Here is a 21,179-nt window from a genome sequence, read left to right on the forward strand (position 1 = left end):
TATAAGGTTAAAAATTACCCGTCAAAGCTGACTGAGAAAAATTACTTTAACTCTGACTTATCTCAAAAAGTCACAGAACAAATGTCAACTCTTGAAACTGTGCCTGCAGTCAATCTACTTCCCATATGGGGAGCAATATTATAGGCAGAAACATGGGTGTGCTATGGGGTCTCCAGCATTTTTCAGTCAGGTCATCTGGACAGTTTCTTTTTTTGTGCTGAAACATTTCTCCTTCGATCCGGAAGGCTTCATCAGTCAAGGAAACACACAACAAAACAGATTCTTCCTCCAACAGCTTACTCCAAAGTGGAACAAACCAGTTCTGCTTGTGATCAGATGGTCTCTTTGGTACGCCCTTCCTCCATTGCTGGCTCTCTTCCTTGTTGACAGTCTTGTCAAACTGGTTGAAAACAACAAAGTCCAGTTTGACAAGACTGTCAACAAGGAAGAGGGCCGGTAATGGAGGAGGGGCGTACCAAAGAGACCATCTAATCACAAGCAGAACTGGTTTGTTCCACTTTGGAGTAAGCTGTTGGAGGAAGAATCAGTTTTGTTGTGCGTTTCCTTGACTGATGAAGCCTTCCGGATCGAAGGCGAAACGTTTCAGCACAAAAAAAGAAACTGTCCAGATGACCTGAATGAAAAATGTTGGATTTTATACCTGGATTATTGAGCATGGACTTTGTTGTTATGGGGTGTCCAGTTTCTCCTATTGTGGCCAACCTGTACATGGAGGAGGTAGAAAAGAGAGCCTTGATGTCCTTTTCAGGGACACCACCAAGTCATTGGTTCAGGTATGTTGACGACACCTGGGTTAAAATTAAATCTCAGGAAGTCCAACATTTTACTGACCACATCAACTCTGTGGATAAATACATCAAGTTCACATGAGAAGATGTAAAAAATGGCAGGTTGGCTTTCTTGGACTGTGAGGTCTCAGTCTCTGATAGAGGACATTTGCAAACTGAGGTGTACCGCAAACCCACCCACACAGACCAGTATTTGCAGTTTAACTCCCATCACCCTTTGGAGCACAAGTTAGGAGTCATCAGGACTCTGTACCACAGAGCAGACAGCATCCCCACTAGCTCGGGAGCCAGGCAGAAGGAGAAATCCCACACAAGACAGGCTCTAGAGCAATGTGGATATCCTAACTGGGCCTTCCTGAAAGCAGAGAAGAAACCCAAACAGGACTCCAGTCAGCCATCAGGTGAAAAGGAGGAACCCAGACCCAGACCAGTGGTCATTCCATATGTTGAGGGAGTATCAGAGAAACTGAGACGTTTATTTTCTAAACATAACGTCCCAGTGGCTTTTAAACCCCAAAATACAATATGGCAAAAACTGGTTCATCCCAAAGATCCAGTCCCCCGGCACAAACAGAGTAATGTTGTGTATGCTGTTCAGTGTCAGGAGGGCTGTGATCAGTCCTACATTGGGGAAACTAAACAGCCACTGGCCAAAAGGATGGCCCAGCACAGAAGATCAACATCATCCGGCCAAGACTCTGCAGTCTACACTCATCTCCAGGCCAGCGGTCACTCTTTCAGGGATGAAGATGTTCACATCCTGGACAGAGAGGAACGATGGTTTGAGAGAGGAGTAAAGGAGGCCATCTTTGTGAAAAGAAATCATCCATCATTAAACAGGGATGGAGGCCTCCGGGTTCAACTGTCCCCCTCTTACAATGCTGTGATTGCTAGTATCACTCAGCCCTCAGCGAACAGTAAACAGCCATCAGTGTGCTAATGATCCATTGTTAGGCTGATGGTCCTTCTTGACCATGTGAGCAGCTGGTTTTGGTTGTCAGCAGCAAAACTGGTTGATCCACTCTGAGAAGGTGCTATTTATAAGACTGAGCTGAATACAGCACCTCAGACTGAAGAAGTCTTAAGGATGAAAGACGAAACATATCTAGTTTTTTTTGTTGTTGTCTTGCTTTGTTTTTTGAATGTCCAGAGGGCCAGATTTAACATTTTTAGATCAATGTTAAGGTCTAAAAACATCTAAAGCAAGAAAACATCTTCCAGCTGAGTTGATGAGTGGCGCTCCAGCGCTTCACATGAGCATCATGAAACATGCCCCAACAGTGATCTGTATCACTGCAGCAGATTTGTTTTGTCAGCAAAATATCTATGTACTTGGTGTGAACCTCACATTCTCCAAGTGCTAGAAGTTGGACAAAATTATTGCTTTTAACGCTGCAATTCACTTTTGGACTCAGTCTTGTTTGTTATTAAAATATCTCATGTGCCACTGGATGGATTTTAACAAAACTCTCAGAAAGTTATCATTTATAAATGATTAATTTTGAGAGATGACAGAAAGTTTAAACTCTTGGATGACGCACGGAAGGCAATATTCATTCCTTTAAGAAATACTAGTCTTTTGATTACAGTTAATTTGATTAAATTTAAGATTTTTAACATTGAGATAAAATTCGATCTAAAAGCATTTTAATAAATGCTAAAAACTCCAAATGTTGTTAATGATATTTATTGTTGGATTTTGTTCAGGTCAGATGTGTGCTGAACAGAACCAGAAACTTCCACAAAGTCTCCTTTCTGACCAAAAACTGTTACTTCTGGACCAGAACCAAGGACGGCTCCAGCCTCTACGGGTAGTCTGAGCACTACTCGCCTGTGAGGAAGCCTCTCATGCCAGGAAGCACTGTGGAGGAGCTCCACTAACTACGGTGACATTATTTACATGAACGCTCCTACAAGCACCTTGCAGATGTTGGACACTGTGTCACGGTGCGCTAAGATTCATAACTGGCTGTGATCATCATACTCATCACCGCTCCCTGGATTCACTGGTTAACTGGACATCATTAACTTAACGCAGACTCTCTCACTGGTACATTCTCATCTTTAAATCACTCCATGGTCTGTTGCCTTATATTTCCTCCTACATGTCACTGCGTGAGTGCAGCTACAGCGTGCGCTCTCAAGACGTCATTACCTGCAACGTTCCCTCGGTGCGGACTGAAAAGGGCCTTCTCCTACTCTGGAATATCTTGCAAAAAGAGCTGAAGTATTCTACATCGCTTTACATTGTAGCCATTTTTGTTTTGTTGTTTTTATATAATTTTCTTACATTTATTTATTCCCAGTGTATATGCTTTCTTTTATGATTGTCTACTGTTGTCATCACTCTGTTAAAATCAGGTCTCTCTTGTTGATGAGTCCTCGAGGCTCAATGAGACTAACCTGTATAAATAAAGGTTGAATGAAAAATAAGCATGAGATCCTGAACTGTTTCAATAAACATTTTGTTGCTTCGAGTTCCTTGTTTGCCACAGCTACTAATGGAAAACCAGCTACTTCTACTTCAAGCCAAACATCTACAAACCATACCTCAGCTACAAGTCAATCATCAGTAAACCACACCTTTTCATTTTCATTGTTTTTGGTTAGTGAGGTTAATAAATTGTCAAAAGGTCTAGATTCTAAAAAAATCTGCAGGCCCTGATGACCTTCCACCTTATATGTTAAGGCTGGTCACTCATATCATTACAGAGCTGGTGTCTCACATCTTTAACCTGTCCATAAGTCAAAACTCTGTTCCAGACGCTTGAAAAACAGCCTTTGTTCTTCCTTTACTGAAGGGAGGTGACCCCACCTCACTGAACAACTCACCAATCTCTAAACTCTGCATTTTAGCTAAGGTCCTAGAAAAACTGATAAACTCCCAAATCAAAAAGTATTTGAATACCTGCAAACTCAGAAGTGATGAAAAAGGTGACAAACCTAGCACCTGACCCAGCCCCCGCAAGAAGATTTTGTATTTTATTAACATGTAAATTAAGCATTCTGGTACACTCCAAGAAGAAAATAAGAGGTCAAGTCAAAATGTTTCAGATAAATAAATAAAAATGACATTTACTAACATATCCAAATTTCATTAGTACATACATTGGAAAGATGGTGTCAACCAAAAATAAACAAGCAACAACAGCAACAAGCCAAATACAGCAGAGCATTTTACTAACATCGAAAACTCTTTTCTTAAATGTTTTGTTCTGGACAAGCATTTTAAGGGCCTGTTTCCACTGCTTGGCCGAGCGCCTATTTCAGGCCCATTGGTGTCAGAAGCATGTGTAATGTGGGGGGACATACTGGTGTGTGTGTGGGGGGGGGGGGGGGGGGGGGGGGGGTTTCTCCTCCAGAAAATTTTGAATAAAGTAGAGTAGTAATAAAGTAGTTCTGGCGTATTTTAACGGGTTGTTAAACATCTACGTTGACCTACATATGTAAACACTTTATTCAATAAAGATTTTAGAGACATCTAACAAAATAGGTCCTCTGGATAGATTACAAAAAAAAAAAGTTGAAATTATTGAGCATGCATCAGGATATTTTAGAGACACCTCATTCAACTAGTCCATATGCATCATCCTGTTTTTAAACTCACACCTGAGATAATTAAATTAATGTGACACAATTTATCACAAACAGTGCTGTTAGGGGTGCACCTGACTTTTATTTTAACTTTGTGTTTAGTTTTATTTGTAACACAACATGCCATTGTGCTAAGCAATGGTGACACTGAACTGCATGTTTAAAAATAAGAATATTCACTTTACCCAATTAACATTTTAATAACCACCAACAGTGAATTTAGGGTGTTTTTTTTAACTGTTTTCTGATTTAGTGCTAGACCTACTCGTTAGGGCTGGAAGGTTCCTCGAATAATTCAAGTACCTCCATCCATCCATCCATCCATTTTCTTCCGCTTATCCGGGGTCGGGTCGCGGGGGTAGCAGCCTAAGTAGGGAGGCCCAGACTTCCCTCTCCCAAGCCACATGCCCGAGCCACCTCAACTGGCTCCTCTCGACGTGGAGAAGCAGCGGCTCTACTCTGAATCAAGAACTCAAGTACCCGGATTACTAAAAATCCTCGAGGCAAATGTATCTGCCTCGAAGCTTTGTTAAATATATTGTAATAAATACTGTTAAACTATTCAGAATACTGTGGTCTAGCCGGAAGGTTATTGTGTTGAACAATGTTACCGCTTCCGATAACGCCTGGCGCGTATGTGCTAAGTTTGTAACTATGGACGGAAATGGAGAATGCTTAGAAGAAGAGCCCCGAAAACAACAAAAATGCAAAAGTTTGGGAACATTTTAGGCTAAACAGAAAAGACAACACAGCACAATGCATCCACAGCAAAGCAGAGTTGGAGTAACCACAGCAGCAGGTCATCGATGTTGCAGCGTCTGAAGAGAAAACACCTGCTGTATCCATCAAACTCCTCCACAGCTCCCAACAGGTATCGTTTGTTCTCTTTACAAAATACGTTAACCTAAATGTGTGATGATCTGTCATGTTAAAGATGTAAAATGAGGCATATTTTTGCTAACGTTAAATCTACTGACTAATAGTGGCTACGGCAGGGGGTTATCTGTAAGTTGTGTGAGAGGAAAAAACTATGCAGGACTTAATGCAAGTTTGTTAACAATAAAAGCAGCAACAGACTGACGGCATGAGCTGAAACACATTTATTTATTGCTGTACTTCCATCCTGACTTAAATGAGATATTTAGGGTGAATATTTCAAGTGTAAATGTATTTCCATGAATTAGTAGGATTTTTTTCTTCTTGCTTCTGCTGTTTATGACTTGAAAACTGGGATTAATCTGCATTTATTACTACTGTCATATTAGTTTATAGCTAAGCCATGAAGACTAAATAATGGTACAGTCTTCATAAAAATAGCAATGTACTTTTACCATTTACAATTACAAATTGTCTGCAGAACTCGATGTACAAACTCAAGCTTTTACATTATTCATCTTACTTATTCAATTTCTAACATAAAACTTCCATTCAGTTTTCCAATCTATAAAAGTTATTTTACAGCATTTAGATTTTTCTGTGATTGTTAAAAATAATTCAGTCACAAGAGGGTTTTAATGAAAGCATCCTCAAAACTCTTGAATAAAAGCTTAAAATGCATAAATCAAATACAGCTGACATACAAATGTTACTTTGATTGCAGCAGGGTCCTCAGAAAGTGTAGATTACCCCTTAAACATATTAAATAATTTTATAATATCCAATGAAGTACACTTGAAAATGTATTAAGGCATAACAATGAACAAACAAATATAAAATTTAATCTTCATCTTTTCAGTAAATGGCAGAGTCATACGTTGGACAGCTTCGTACAAAGAGCTCCAGGATGTTCGGTTGTGCAGCCGCTGAGTTCACAACAGCATTTTAAATATGATCATCTCAGACATGCAGCTGCTGTCCGTGGTGGATCATGAAGGCTTCCAGAAGATCATCTCCACCTTCAAGTCAAACTTATTTATTTCTCTTCTGTTTTTGCATTTTAGAAACAAGCAAGAGTATTGCTATAACACAGACTTGAAACTGAAATGGAGGTTCAGCATGTTATTGCATTTTAAGCAACAAAATATTTTAAAAAGAGGAATTAAATAGGTTGTTTACATACACTGATTTTTTTTCATTTAGCCTTTATTTATCCAGGTTAGTCTCTTTGAGCCACGAGAACTCATTTTCAAGAGAGACCTGTTTAGGGAGCAGATGGTGGGGGGTTAAGGGCCTTGCTCATGGGCCCAGAGTGGGGCGAATGAGGATGGGGGCAAGTGTGGGTGCTTCACCTACCCCACCCACATTTTTGATGTTGTCGATGCCGGGGCGTGAACCGGCGATCTTCCGATCGCAGGCCCACCTCCTCTAACCTCTACGCCACCACTCCCCCTAAATGTTCTTCTTCGTGTATTTGTATTACTCATAAAATGAGTAATTACTGCTAGGGATGCACCGATCCACTTTTTTTTTTTTTTACTTCCTATCCGATCCCGATACCAAAGTCTGAATATCGACCAATACCGATCCAGTTCCGATATAATCATCATCATTATTGATTTTATATGAGGCTGTAATATTCTCCTCTCAAGTACAATTTGTACAAATCTATGCATGCATGTCCAAAAAGGGTACGTTTTATTAATGTTGGATAAGCTTTAAAATTAGAATTAAATTATAGCTTTAAAGTGGATATTAAAGTGATTAATTTAAGTGAGTGTTTAAAGTTATTTTATATTTTTTTTAATAAGGGGCGGATATAAGAATTTTCTTCTTCTTTCTACACTCTTTTCATTCAGTGTTTTCTTTTTGATTAATTTGTTTTGTTTATTTTGTTTATTTTAAATGAATGAATAAATGAATAAAATAAAATAAAATGTTAAATGGCTTTAAACATCTGCTAAGTTCATGGCATAAACCAACAGACATGTTCCTGTTTTTAGTTATTTGCATCACTTTATAATGTAGCTTTTTATTTATATAATATATATATATATATATATATATATATATATGATTTTTTTGTAATTTTCAAATCGTATGTTTTTTTATGATTGTCTACTGTTGCACTGATAAAAATCTCCTGGAGGGTAAACTATATCTTGGCTGCAAGTATCAAGCTGCGAAATGCTTCGTTTTCTACAACTGATAGTGGTTGACTCATAACTCAGGCATTTTTAGAGCTATTCAGCTAAAATTTGGTATATTGGAAGCTGAGAGTGAACCCAAACACATATTACTGTATTTTTCACCCTATAAGTTGCATTGTTTTCATAATTTGCAGGCCCTGTGACTTATATGCTGAAGCAACATATTTATGAATTTTTTTCCCATATTTAAACCAATTTTTGGCTGAGATATGACCATTTTCATTCATTCTTACTAAAAATATTGAACACTACCATTTTCAGCCGTTAGATAGCACTCGAGTAGTAGGCATGCCATTGTGTCATCTAACAGGTAAAAGTGGCTATTAATGTCGCAATCGGCCTGCCGTAGCCTGCCACCTTCGTCCAGCAATCGTCAAATCAGCTTCATTTCGCTGCGCCGCCCAGGCAAAATGCAGCTGATTTGACCACTGAAGTGCATTTATTAAGTAAAAGTTCAACTGAGACACACCTTTACTATAATGTCGAGCAAACAAATAATTGTTTGATGCTTATCTTGTTAAATTTCAAAGAAATGTGCGGCGTTCCTCCTTCCTGATTTCCTCCCCGTCTGCGCGCCGGAGCACCGAGGCTATGAATACTTTTGAAGTACAGCTGATTCGACAGTCAAAGTGCATTTATTAAGCAAAAGTTTAACTGAGACACACCTTCACTATAATTTCTAGCAAAAAAAAAAATGTTTTTAGGTGGTTATCTTGTTAAAGTCCTTTATTAGACATACTTGGTCTGATGCGGCTTATAGGGCGGTGCGACATTTACGGCGGAAAGTACGGTACTGTCAAATCAACAATTTCAATTGGCAGCAGCCTGGCAGTCCCCGTCAAAGATTCTCCAGGAACTTTCTAGTTGCTGTTCACTGTTGTCATCAATCTTTGTTAAAAAACAGGTCTCTCTTGTAAATGAGTCCTTGAGGCTCAATGAGACTAACTTGTATAAATAAAGGTTGAATGAATGAAAATAACTTGTATATACTGCAGAGTTAACACACTGACACAAACTGTTTCACCTTCCTCAGACTTGATTCTTCTTGTCTTTTTACACAACGTTCCACCTCTGAAAAGATCCTGCCTGAACAGTCTGCTCAGAAGGCGGAAGCACATAAACTTGGCAGAGACGAAAGAAAAAAACGGGAGAAGAAAAGACTCGGGCTCATGAAGGGGGGGTAGATGGGGAGACATCAGGAAGTAACAATGATTGGTTTAACAGTAGCAGGCGCTGGGGTTACTTCCAGTCATGTTCAGACTCCGTTCACTCACAGAGGGGGAAACGTTTCAGGGTGAATGGAGTAGTGAGAGGCTGATGGTTGATTAGTTGTGGTGGCCATTTTGAATTGGGGTGACTCCAAAAGGTAATCATTTGTAGATGTTTATCCATTTATTACATTTTGAGAGTTTCATCAGATCTGTCCAGTCTTTTGACATATTTTGCCAACAGACACAAACGGTTGATGCCAATCATGATGGCCATTGTTTTAAATCAAAATACTGCACAAATATTGCTCAAAGAACGTGTTGGGACTTGGGAATGACTCTCAGCTACTACCACACAAAATTTGAGCTTAATATCTGTAAAACTGACTAAGTTGAGCAATTTTTTAAATTTGATAAGGTCAAAGTTAATCAGTTATAGAATGATTATTTTCTAAAAGTATTATTTAAATCCATTCACTGTTTTATGAGATATTTTGCTAACAGAACAAATGAACACACACACAGGCATGAGCAAAAACAGGATCACTTCACCACAGCTGTTGGCTAATGGGCGATCAAATCCAGTCCGACATTGCTGTCCGTTTAAAATCATAATGATCCCGTGAGAGAAATTATGAAAACTAAAACTGTTAATAAAACCCTGTTTGTAGCAAATCGCTTCACGTTTCATCAGTAAGGAAAGTCATCTCAACCAATAAATCAGCCCACTCACATCAACTCCCCTCTTTGAATACCCCTCAACCTCTCACCTACTTCCTCCCCCAACAGGAGAGAGGGAGAACAAACGAGTGATATCTCACCCATACGCTCTTTTTTTTTCCTGCATGGCAATGCCACAGCTGCCCTCAGAGGATTGGTACTCTTCTTTAGTTAGTAATTTATGGGTTTAGTTTCCACTTCACACCTGCTGAAGCAGCAAAGCAGCTTCTGATCCCCTTGAGCTTTTTCACTAACCAGAAAACAAAAAGGATTTATACCAAATGTGGCATAAAAATGACAGTCTGGTAAAGAAAAGCTTCCTGCAGTCCCTTTTCTTCTGTCTCACCCCGCCAACCCTCCCTCATCTGTCATTCTCTTTCATCATGGCCACTGTCAAGGTGCAGACGTGGACCATTGTGCTCCCAGTTTTTGTTTTACTCCACTCGTCAAGAGACAAAAAGAAAGAAAGAAAGAAAAACCAAACATGAAACTACAGCGAAGGAAAGAAATGCACCTTAGTTTGTGAGTTCTGGAGCAACAAACTCTCATTTTGAACGCTGGAACAGATGTTGGAACAGATTTCATGCAACAAGTGAAGAGATATTTGAGCAGAAATGGCAGATTTAAAAGACGGTTTGGGTGAAAATAACACGAGTGCACACAGAGCTGTGAAGCAGCAGAATGCTGGCTCATGAGGTGACAACAGGTATGTATGAGAGAGCCTGAGGCCATCTGCATGTCTGTGCACATGGTAACAAGCAGAGGCAGAGCTGGTGAAGGCTGGGGACAAACCCAAGAGAGTAGCTGCAGAAATTGATACAACTGGTTTTGAGAAATAGCTTGTGTGTGACGAATAACGGCATGAAAATCAATCAAAGACATTTTGCGGTCTGACACGTTAAGGTGACTAAATTATTAAAAAGGGCAACTCAGGTAACCCAGAATTCACGGATGACAGCAGAGAAAAGGAAACCCTTGAAGAAGCTACACAGATTTGGAGATTTGTAACTTGTTACAGAGTTAGCTCGGTGAATTCTGTAAACTCAGCTAATTGTTTGGATGTTAAATATCTAAATACATTTGTGATGCGAGTATCGTCCTGGTCGTGGAACACGGGACCAGCTTTTTACCCTCGCTAGGGTCCTTGAGGGGTCATGGGAATTTGCCCATCCAGTCTTCATGTGTTTTGTGGACTTGGAGAAGGCTTTCGACCGTGTTCCTCGGGGTACACTGTGTGGGGTGCTCCATGAGTATAGGATTGGGTGCCCATTGCTACAGGCTGTTCGGTCCCTACACAAGCGGTGCAAGAGTTTGATTTGCATTGCCGGTAGTAAGTCTAAAACCTGTTTAAATAAAGGTTGAATGAATGAATGAAAAAAGGCAGACCCCTTCAGGGTGGTAGTTGGACTCCACCAGGCTGCTCTTTGTCACCAATTCTGTTCACAACTTTTATGGGCAAACTATCGGTGCAGCCAGGGGGTGGAGGGATTCCGGTTTGGTGGCCGCAAGATTCCATCTCTGCTCTTTGCAGATGATGTGGTCCTGTTGGTGTCATCGTGCCGAGATCTTCAGCTCTTACTGGAGCAGTTCACAGCCATGTGAAGCAGTTGGGATGAGAAGCACCTCCAAATTTGAGGCCATGGTCCTCAACCGGAAAAGGGTGGATTGCTCTCTTCAGGTTGAGGGTGAGGTTCTGCCTCAAGTGGAGGAGTTCAAGTATCTTGGGGTTTGTTCACGAGAAGAATGGGGCATGAGATTGACAGATGGATTGTTGCAGTGTCTGCAGTATTGCAGACTCTGTGCCGGTCTGTTGTGGTGAAGAGGAAGCTGAGCTACAAGGCGAAGCTTTCTGTTTACCGGTCAGTCTATGTTCCTACCCTTACCTATTATCATGAACTATGGGTAGTGACCAAAAGAATGAGATTGTGGATACAGACAGTTAAAATGAGTTTCCTCCACAGGGTAGCTGTACTCTCCCTTAGAGACAGGGAGAGAAGTTCAGTTTTCTGGGAGAGACTTGGACACCGAGAGGAGCCATTTGAGGTGGTTTGGGCATCTGGTAAGGATGTTTCCGGGGTGCCTCCCTAGGGAGGCGCTTCAGGCATGTCTGACTGGGAGGAGACCCCGGGGAAGACCCAGGACACACTTGAGAGACTACGTCTCTTGGTTGGCCTGGGAACACCTTGGAATCCTTCCAGGAGAGCTGGAAGAGGTGGCTGTGGAAAAAGATGTCTGGGCCTCCCTGCTCAGGCTGCTGCCCCCTGCGACCCGACTTGGAACAAGAGGAAGATGATGGATGGAAATTTGTGAACAAATTGTAAAGTGCTAGAAGTTTATATTCACGTTTCTAAAAACTAGAAACGGGTGAATGCTCTGCTCTGCCCTCAGCTGAAATCTGTTGTTAAAAAAACAGAATCAGATGAAGCTCAGGAGAATGTTTGCTGTGAGAACACATCTCATGCTACTTTGAATTGAATGCATATAAAAGAGTGTATAGCACTGTTCATACATCCTTCAAAAACACAGACATACATGTGTGAAAATATCTGATAATACTACCACCACTGTGCTTTACAGTTAGTCAAAGGAAGTGCCCTGTGTCCAATAATTTTTTCCTAAAACTGAATCGACACGACCAGCTGAAGGGCTTATGTGCACATCCTGTGGTGAAACTGAGGGCTTCCTGGAAACTTTCTAATAAACTCCACAGTTAATTTTTCATGGTGGCTCCTACTGGACAAACTGATAGGCTTCGTTAAACACATCTACACTCTATAGGCTGATTGCACTTGTGGCAAAGTGATTTATTATTAAATGATATGGAGATCTTTTAAAATTCCTTGCCAGGCACAGAGTCATTTTTGTCAGTCTGTGTTTTTTCTGTATTTTTAATGTAATTCTCCTTACGGTTTTATTCTGTTCCTTGTGTTTTGACTTCAGCCCCGTGTTTTCTCAGATCTCCACCCTCAGTCAGCCTCTCATATTGCTTCACAGTCACCTTTCCACATGATTAATGACCCACTTTCCACTCGTCCTTTGTCTCTGTTTAAACTACTTCTGATCACCATTTCACCGTCGGCTCATTGTCTTCGTTCCCTACCAGATGTCTCGGTCCTCCCTGTACTCGCTCCTGTGCTCCTTGTGTTCCTGATTTTTTTGGAGTTGCTGCTACATCAGACTTTTGTTTTTCTGTTTATTCTATTGATAAATCAGTTTTTATTTTACTTTGTGCTCCCCCTGTCTGACTGCACTTGGGTCCAAACACCGACCGTGATAGTTTGAATGATGACTTTAGCTCTTTGGATCTTGGCACGATGACAACATCAAGTAAACCAAATAACATAATCAATATCACTTAATCTAAAACGCCTAGCTAAATTTGACAAGTTTCAAGGTTTAACAAGCAGTACGCAAATGGACCCCGTCTCTGAGGGATTTGAACAGTGAATGTTTATAGTGTATTCAAGACGTGTTTTTCTGGACTGGACTTGAACAGAGAAAGCAAGTAAACCTTCATGTTTTGGTGCAAGATAGTCAAGTTGGTAGGAGTTACACTGTGGATAAGAACAGTGGTAAGTTTTTTTCTTGTCTGAGGTGGCCAAGAGTGATGCATCCTGGCAAGAGGAGGGAGCAAGTTTATCCACCACCAGGCACAATGGTGGAGCCAGAGAGTGGCCAATAGAGGCCTTGGCCACCATAGATTCATCTTTGACCACCCCAATGGCCACCCCATTCATTGAGAAAACTATACTTAAAAAAAATGTAAAAACTAGAAAGCAAGCATAGTTACATCCCTCTCTCTCTATCGCACACACTCGTTATGTATAAGTAATCGGATTAAACAGCCATTCTGAATAAAAATGTGTCATGTAAATAAATGCCCCATTCAGATTATTCTTTGTTGATTCATCCGAATGAATTTGTGATCAGAATGAGACGGGTGGTTTATGCTTATTCATAATCCGAACGGTGTACAAGTAAACACTTAATCTGTTCATTTTTTCCTGATTGTGAACAACTGACCTGACTGCGCGTGTGCAATCTATGTCTACCTCACATATTTCCGCCTGGCTAATGATAATGATATTAGCATGTCGGGGAAGCAAAACTGGTCGGTGAGCGACACATTATTTCTACAAGAAACTTTGAAAGAGCTCAAAATGATCTGTTCTACCTGTAGCTCAGTAACGTCTCCACCGTCATTAAAACCTGCCGTGGGGCCATTTTGGGTGCTCAGGTTTGGTTACGTTCATCCCGGAAGTAAATCGGAAGTAGAACTTCTTCTTCTGTGTTTTTTTTTTAAGGAGAGTTTACCACTCTGCGCATGTCAGCACTTCTGTTCAGAAGAAAAGCCTGCTGCATGTAAACGCTCATCGAGAACGGATTGTGCCCATGTAAACAATACGTTTTAATTATTTAATCTGAAAACATTTCAGTCCGGTCAAAGAATTTTGCACATGTAAACATAGTGACACACACACATACACATGCAAGTGCACATTCTTGTAAACATACTTTTTGGGGACTTTGCATTGACTTCCATTCATTTTCTATAGCCTAACCCTGACCCTTACCCTAAAGCTAACCATTACTAGTAAATGCCTAACCCTAACCCATCTGCAATTCATACCTTAGCCCTAAACCTAACCCCAACCCCCCAACAAGACTTATCTTTATGGGGACCTAGCTTTGGTCCCCATAAAGAGCAGTTGGTTCCCACAATGCATGATTTTTTGTAAAATTGGTCCCTACAAGGTAAGCAGAAACAAAAAACGCACACACGGTGGTGGCCATGCTGGATTCTGACATGACAACCCAATTTTTGACAGTGACAGAAAAGGAAGAAGTGGGTAAAGATAATAGATGGATGGACATTTCTTACGTCCAGGTGCAGCCACACACCAAAATGGACGTCGGTGCTTGACTTTCTAAGTTATCATGCTCACAAGGCAGACATACAGACGGACGGAGGTTATTTCTAATTTCCCTCTTCGCTCTGCAATGGGCGACAATTAGTGCAGCGGGTATTTTTCATCTGTAATATAAGGTGATGATTTACGTAATTTGTGACAACAGTTAGTGTTATGGCATCTCACCCTTCAAAGAAAACCACCTTTATTCTAATATGGTGAAAGTGTCAATTTTTTTGAAAGATCTTAAAAAATATTTTAATTTTTTGTACTATGGCAGATTTTTAGATTCAAATCATTCTAAATTAAACACAAGAAGCAGCATTTTTTGAGTTAATATCGCCCACCACCTTCAATGCCAGAGTTTTATACTACGATTATCTTGAGCTGAGAAGAGTTGTAACCATTTTGGTCAAACTTTGAAAATAAGAACTGCAACATCATGAAAGCTCATATCCACTGGTTCATGTGATATTTTGCTAACAGACAAATTCACACACAAACATTATGCTCTGTCTTTTGGGGGTGGGTGATAACTATGAGACAGTCAGCCTGCTTTAAAAGTAAGTATAGAGTTAAAACTATATTCTGAACTTTGGAATAAGCAAATTGGCAAGTCAACTCTATATATTGTTATTAGACTTTATTTTTCTATACATCTGTCCCTTATCTTAACCTGCTTCTTCCTTCCCTCTTTTGTAAATAGTTAACTGAGTAAAACAACTTCAACCTTAATTTTGACAGGTTTTGTTTTCAGCTGAATGTTTTTTGCTGAATATTGTGAGCCGACAGAAGATTCAGGAGCGTTTTTGACAACATCTCTAACACCATCATGAAAGTCTGTAAAAAATAACAAAAGCCTGAGCAGCCTTCCAAAAACAGGGAATGTGAATAGTTTTACATTCTATTTAAAAGTGTCAGCTTTTATTCACCGGGTGAAAAATCCCTCAAGGCCTACATCTACTAACGCATGTGCAGCTTACAGATAACAGTTAAAGTTTCTTGCTCATTCACCTTAAAGCCTTCTGGTAAACTAAAAGGTTTAGTTGTTGTTGTTGTTGTTTTTTTTTTTTTGGGGGGGGGGGATTACATCTAATTTACAGCATATTAAAATATGTATTAAATAACAGGGAAACAACCTTCAGTGATGATGGAGGCAATGCTGGAGAATGACCCAGAAAGCTAATTCAATCAAAGACCTGAGCATTTGAATCAAGATGTCACATACACTGTTAACGCCAGAGGGAAAACAACAAACAGAGTAGATATACAGATAAACAAACAAGTAAACAAACAGAGAAGCACGCAGCTTGCAACGGCAGCATTCTCATAAAGCTCCCAACCCCCTTTAACCTTCAACAGGACGGTGTGAGATGTCACATTCAACAAAAGCAAGACTCATAAACAATGCGACCTTTGTGTGTCGTTCCCTCTCTGCTTCAGGTAACTCAGCAGCAAAGATTATAACTTATTATCGTAACAGAAAACCAGACCTACAGTAGCGTTCTTGGCTTTATCATCACTTTGGAGCCGAATAACCTGAATCCAGCAAAGAGAATCCGAGAGAAAAATATCCAGCCATCCATTGTTTTACCTGCTTCTCCTTTGACCAAACAACACCATAGTAAAACTACGTTAAACACAATATTCCATACATAAAAATGGAAAAAACAATCAAAAATACCAAATGAGAGGGTGACAATGAGCAGGAAGGAAAAAGTGGTCAGGGTTTAGGTAACTTTATAAACCTTCAGTCCAATAAATAATAATCATTTTGTGGATTAATATGTCAATACTTTCAGTGAGAAAAGAAAAGTTTGTGTCCTGTGTGAAATTAGTGATTTGTAATGAGGCAAAAAGTTAAAGTTGCAGTTTGTGACCTAGACTCAATGAACCAGATTACAGCATCATGTTTGACGTAGAGGCTGGAAAATGAAAGATCAGACTGAAACGCCTCCTCTTTCCCTTTTAGTTTGTGTCTTGATCACAATAAATACTAAAGGATAAATCAAACTACCGGTAATTACTTTTATATTTTTGTTTTAGCCGATTAGAAAACAAGGTCAAAGACAATGTCAAAGTGTAGACACCGACAGGATTTTATGACAGTGCAGAGGTTATTTTTCAAGACTTATTTGGTTACAAAAACCTCTTTTTGAACTTTCTTAAAGAGACTTTTAGAAAGATTTATCCCTGTTGCCTTTTGTATATGTAATAAATGCCTAAAAAACAAACTTAAATATATTTAAATAGTTTATTTTTTAGACATTTATTTAGTACAGTTACAGCTGTTGTTAATAAATGTGCCTGTGTGACAACTGGGACAAAGCTTTGACTCTGAAATCTATTTTTGTGGTTACTTTATGGAAAGAAAAAAATATCGAGATATATATCGTATATCGCGATTTATCTTAAAATATCGAGATATTCATTTATGTCTGTATCGCCCTCACCTACCTTAAGTAGTTAAAAATATTATATACTCATGTGCATAGTTAGAACTAAAAGTCTAAACATTATTCTTGAATATACTGACGCCTTTTAAAAAAACATCTAGATTTTGATGAACATTTCAGCAGCACCAAGGTAACTAATTCATTTCTCGTTGGTCAACAGTTGTTTTCAGTGTTACAAACATTATTTTTATTCTTGGTGTTTATGAGCAACATACAGGTTTGGTATTTAATGGAAAGTAGCAACTACCGGTGTAGATAGTTACATATTAGTTACAGATATCTGTTCAAGGACAGTTATTTTGGCAAAACTGCAGTAAAACTAAATTTGTTTCTGCAGCGTAATGAATGTAACTCACACTTTGTCCCACAATGAAGCTTAGAAAGAGGCAACACATCCTCATCAGTCAGAGGTCACTGAACCCAAATGCCAAAACATGAAAATGTTTCATTATACTTACATCAATGTTACATTCCTACACCTGATTTTTTTGATCAATAAGATGATTTGAAATTGTAAAAATGACATCTGATTGTTTCTTTTACTGTTTGCAGGTTTAATAAAGCAGCTTTCTGACATTTATAGGCCACAGTTTGTGCAGTTTCTGCTGCCGAACAACGACCCACGAGGAACTTTAAACTGGGTGAAACTGCACAGTCAGCACATCGTTTATGCCAACATTAACACAATATATGTCTAAAGTTAGGACACATTTTACACAAAAAAAAAACCCTCTTTCGGTTTTACTTTAAAATGAAAGTCTAGAAACAGAAGATAAAACAATTATTTAAAAACAATAGGACTGAAAGCAAATATGCTGTGCAACGTGCATTGCTCAGGACGTGTCCAGATGACTCCTGATGACCAAAAAACTAATCAGCTGGAGATGCACATCCAATGTGCAATTAATTCAGGGATGCACACTATTGGATTTTTGGCCAATATCCGATATGCCAATATGTTAAAACTTATTTGGCCAATAACCGATATCAATACCGATTCTTATTTCCCTAGACCTACTTACAGAGACTACATGTCTTTCTCTGTTGTGGAATTAAAATACATTATTCTGCATGGTGTTTGTCAGTTTGGCCGGCTACCAAAGGCAGATGCAAAAAAGAGGGCTGAAAATGATGTAATACTTCAACTTAGATTATGTTTAATGTCAAATTAATTCATGACATTTACTCTCTCCAACACAACGACAACACGAACAGTGCAAATTTGTAAATGTTCACAAATTTAAACTCAACCTGTTCACAAGCGACAAGTGAAAAGCACATAAGTAGTGCATTAATAGATATACTTGACAGTTTCTTAAATTAAAAATTAACTTAAAACAGAAGATTTTATATCGGTGAGTTCTTTTGATGGAATGGCCGATGTCCAATATTGAACTTTATCGCTGATATCGCCGATACCGATATCAAGCAGATAATATTGTGCATCCCTAAATTAATTAATTACTAGTAAATGCATTCATTTACAAGTAATTAATTTACTAGTTCCGTGAGGTATTTTGCCAACAAACAAGCAGAGTTAACTAATGGTTAAAGTTTTCAAAACAGATTTTACACGGTCAGTTAGCCCTCAGAGTATGTGTTGGGACTCAGTCTCAGCTACTACCACAACAAATTTTAGCATATTACAAAGAGAAAAACAACACAAATTAGATTAAAAATAGCTGGTTTATGGTTATTTTTGTGTTTGCAAAGGTCTTATCTGTGGCAGCCATCTGAAATTAGATTGACCCAAAATATTGATGCAATCAGTGGTTACTTTGTGAACGTTTTACTAAAATTTACAGTTTTTAGACTTTAAAAAAAAAAAGCAGAGATAATTTCATTTTACAGGAACAACATCTAAAACATGTGGAGCCATACGTTTTGAATGCTGGGTTTGTTTAATGACTGCACAAGAATAAAATTATACAAATTTACATCAATGCAAGTAAAAAAAGGCTGTATCTCTACAAAACATATTCAAAATAAAACCTGCATGAGTCTAAAAGTGTGTTGTTCGAGCTAATTTATTATAATAATATAATTATAATAATTTATTTACTCACTGCTGAGCTCAAATAAAATAGTATGCCACAACTTTGCGGTTTTGTGGGGGCATGTTTTACAAAAAACATTTGTTAATTTCTCTAGAAATTAGCCATTTTCTTGTTTTGTTTAATAAAATCGAGCATAATCACTTTTATTTTATTTATATTTATTTTATTAAACTGTGAACTAAACTGTGTCTCAATGAAGCGCAAATCTCCTCATTGCAGTATCTGACTCATCAGTTCGTTTACATTTTCATTCATCCTCAGAAAAACTTTTAAAAACTTCTCCAAAGGAGGGAAGGAAGAAGGGAGGGTTGGAAACTCATCAAGCGACTCCCTGAAACGTTTCTCCTTTCACAGCGAAACGTGGGTCAGAAACTGAAAGTTAAAGTAATTTAAAGAAACTAAAAATACGCCAACCGTGTTTGAAATAACAAATAAAACTAACCTGAGCAACACGCAAGTCTCCACGCTGCTTTCTGCGCTGCAAGTTTAGCGTTTCTGAAGAAATTCCATTGGAATTTGAGCAAACGTGACGTCACACCGGAGATGGTAGGGTTTCTACTTCCTGTTAAACTTTCAAAGTAAAGCGGCGCCGCAGGCGCTAATGAGATTTCGAAACGCACACCTTTTAAATAAATCCCTTATTAGTTGAACATATTAACGTAAAACTGTAATGTTTTGTAGGAAGAAAAATAAAGATAAAACAAATGGGGTGCGATAATATTCACCAGATTGACATGTGATTTAGTTACAATAATTAACGCAAACATCTTGTACACATTTAGAGTGAAATAACCTCTTTAACACAGTTACTTTTGAAAATATCAGCGCTTAATGTTGACCTTTTGTAAAACATTTTAAAATTGTTTTACTTAAAATCTTGACGTTTTAGTAACTTTATTTTGAAATCAAAATGCAACCCCTTCCATTTTTCCCCTTCTTGTCGTTCCCTGCAGGCTGATGTCACTCCTTCCTTCTGTCAAAAGTGAGTTTCACTGCAACACCAGAGCTTTATGGATGAAACTATAGCACAGCTGGACACAAGCAGTTTATTGGCTTGGAGCCATTTCACAATAAGGGCAGCTTTATAAAATCCAGTTATAATGGGCCTTTATAGTGCATACCAACCTTTCTTGTCAAATCAAGAGCCAACATTGATCTGTACTCTTTATTCTCACTGTTGACCTGTATTTTTCACAATTTAAATATTAAATATACTGTACACATATTGCCAGTAAGTTACCTGTGTGTGAGAGTGTTTATAGATAATACAAAGTCTCATTAAGTATATGAAGTTGTTTAGTGTAAAAAAAAAAAAAAACTAATCTGAACAACAGAAACAAACATGAACCTGATTATTCAAAGTACAGAGCTTCTTGTCAAATACTGCGCCAGCTTTAATGAATGACCAATGTTTAAAAAATGATTAATAATGCGTTACAACATGTTTACAACCTCATTAATAACCTATTTATTTAAGTATTTACAAAAGTACCCTTATTTTGAAGTGGTGCTATTGGCTTAAACCTGACTGAATCAATGTGATTAAACTCATGCTGGTAGATTTTTACAGTTTAAAAAAGTTAAACTTTTGGCAGCACGGTCCATTTTCCGAGCAGTACCTACAGGAGAACGTGTCCTTGTCTAAACAACACGATCAGTTCTCCGTGGTAGTTGCTCAGAGGACAAAGGAGTATTTATAGAGACTACGAAAGTGATTTGTTTTTCCCTGCTCATTTTATAGACAATCAAAAATCCTCCCAGTCTGAGCTCTGCTCCTCTGACGTCTCCTGATACAGCGCACACATGGTGCTTTCCACTGGAGGCTGAAGCTGAAAAACAGAGGAGCGGGACATGAAAGTAGAAAACACAATGACCACAAAACAAAGTTAAGTCAAACTGAGCGTGTCTTACCCTGGGCACAAGTGGTGGTGTCAGAGTTCTCTTACATAGAGCATCCCAGTGGAATCCTTCGAACCATCTGAATGAAAGAAACAAACAGCACATGTAATTTTGGGGCAGCCATGGCTGAGTGGTTAGAGCAGTCATCCTCCAGTGCAAGAGTTGGGAGTTTGAGTCCACCAGCAGTCACATGCTGAAGTTTCTCTGGACAAGACACAGAACGCCTCATTGCCTCCCATGTGTGGAGTATGAATGTGATGTAAAGCACTGATTATTCTTTGTATGGATATAGTAGAGTGTGTATGAATGGGTAAATGAGGGCATAGATTGTGTTGTAAAGCGCTTTGAGTATCTTGATAAGATAGAAAGGTGCTATATAAGTACATACAATATACATACATACAATACATACACACACACACACACACACACACACACAC

The 21,179-nt window shown here is 38.9% G+C and overlaps 2 protein-coding genes across 2 annotated transcripts in view; both read right to left on the reverse strand.

Annotated features, from left to right (window-relative positions):
• The window catches only part of acsl2 (acyl-CoA synthetase long chain family member 2), a 180,440-nt gene that overhangs the window by 15,035 nt on the left and 144,226 nt on the right, over window positions 1–21,179 (reverse strand). The window lies entirely within an intron of this gene.
• prkg1l (protein kinase cGMP-dependent 1, like) overlaps window positions 20,586–21,179 on the reverse strand; it is a 155,914-nt gene continuing 155,320 nt past the window's right edge. The window contains exons 19-20 of the mRNA XM_037679960.1: window positions 20,752–20,818; window positions 20,586–20,669 (exon numbers count right to left, since the gene is read on the reverse strand). Of these exons, the coding sequence (XP_037535888.1) occupies window positions 20,586–20,669; window positions 20,752–20,818 (151 nt within the window). The remainder of the gene's footprint in view (window positions 20,670–20,751; window positions 20,819–21,179) is intronic.

The sequence above is a fragment of the Nematolebias whitei genome, chromosome 8, assembly GCF_014905685.2.
Source record: "Nematolebias whitei isolate Nwh7 chromosome 8, NemWhi1, whole genome shotgun sequence".
Lineage (NCBI taxonomy): Eukaryota > Metazoa > Chordata > Actinopteri > Cyprinodontiformes > Rivulidae > Nematolebias > Nematolebias whitei.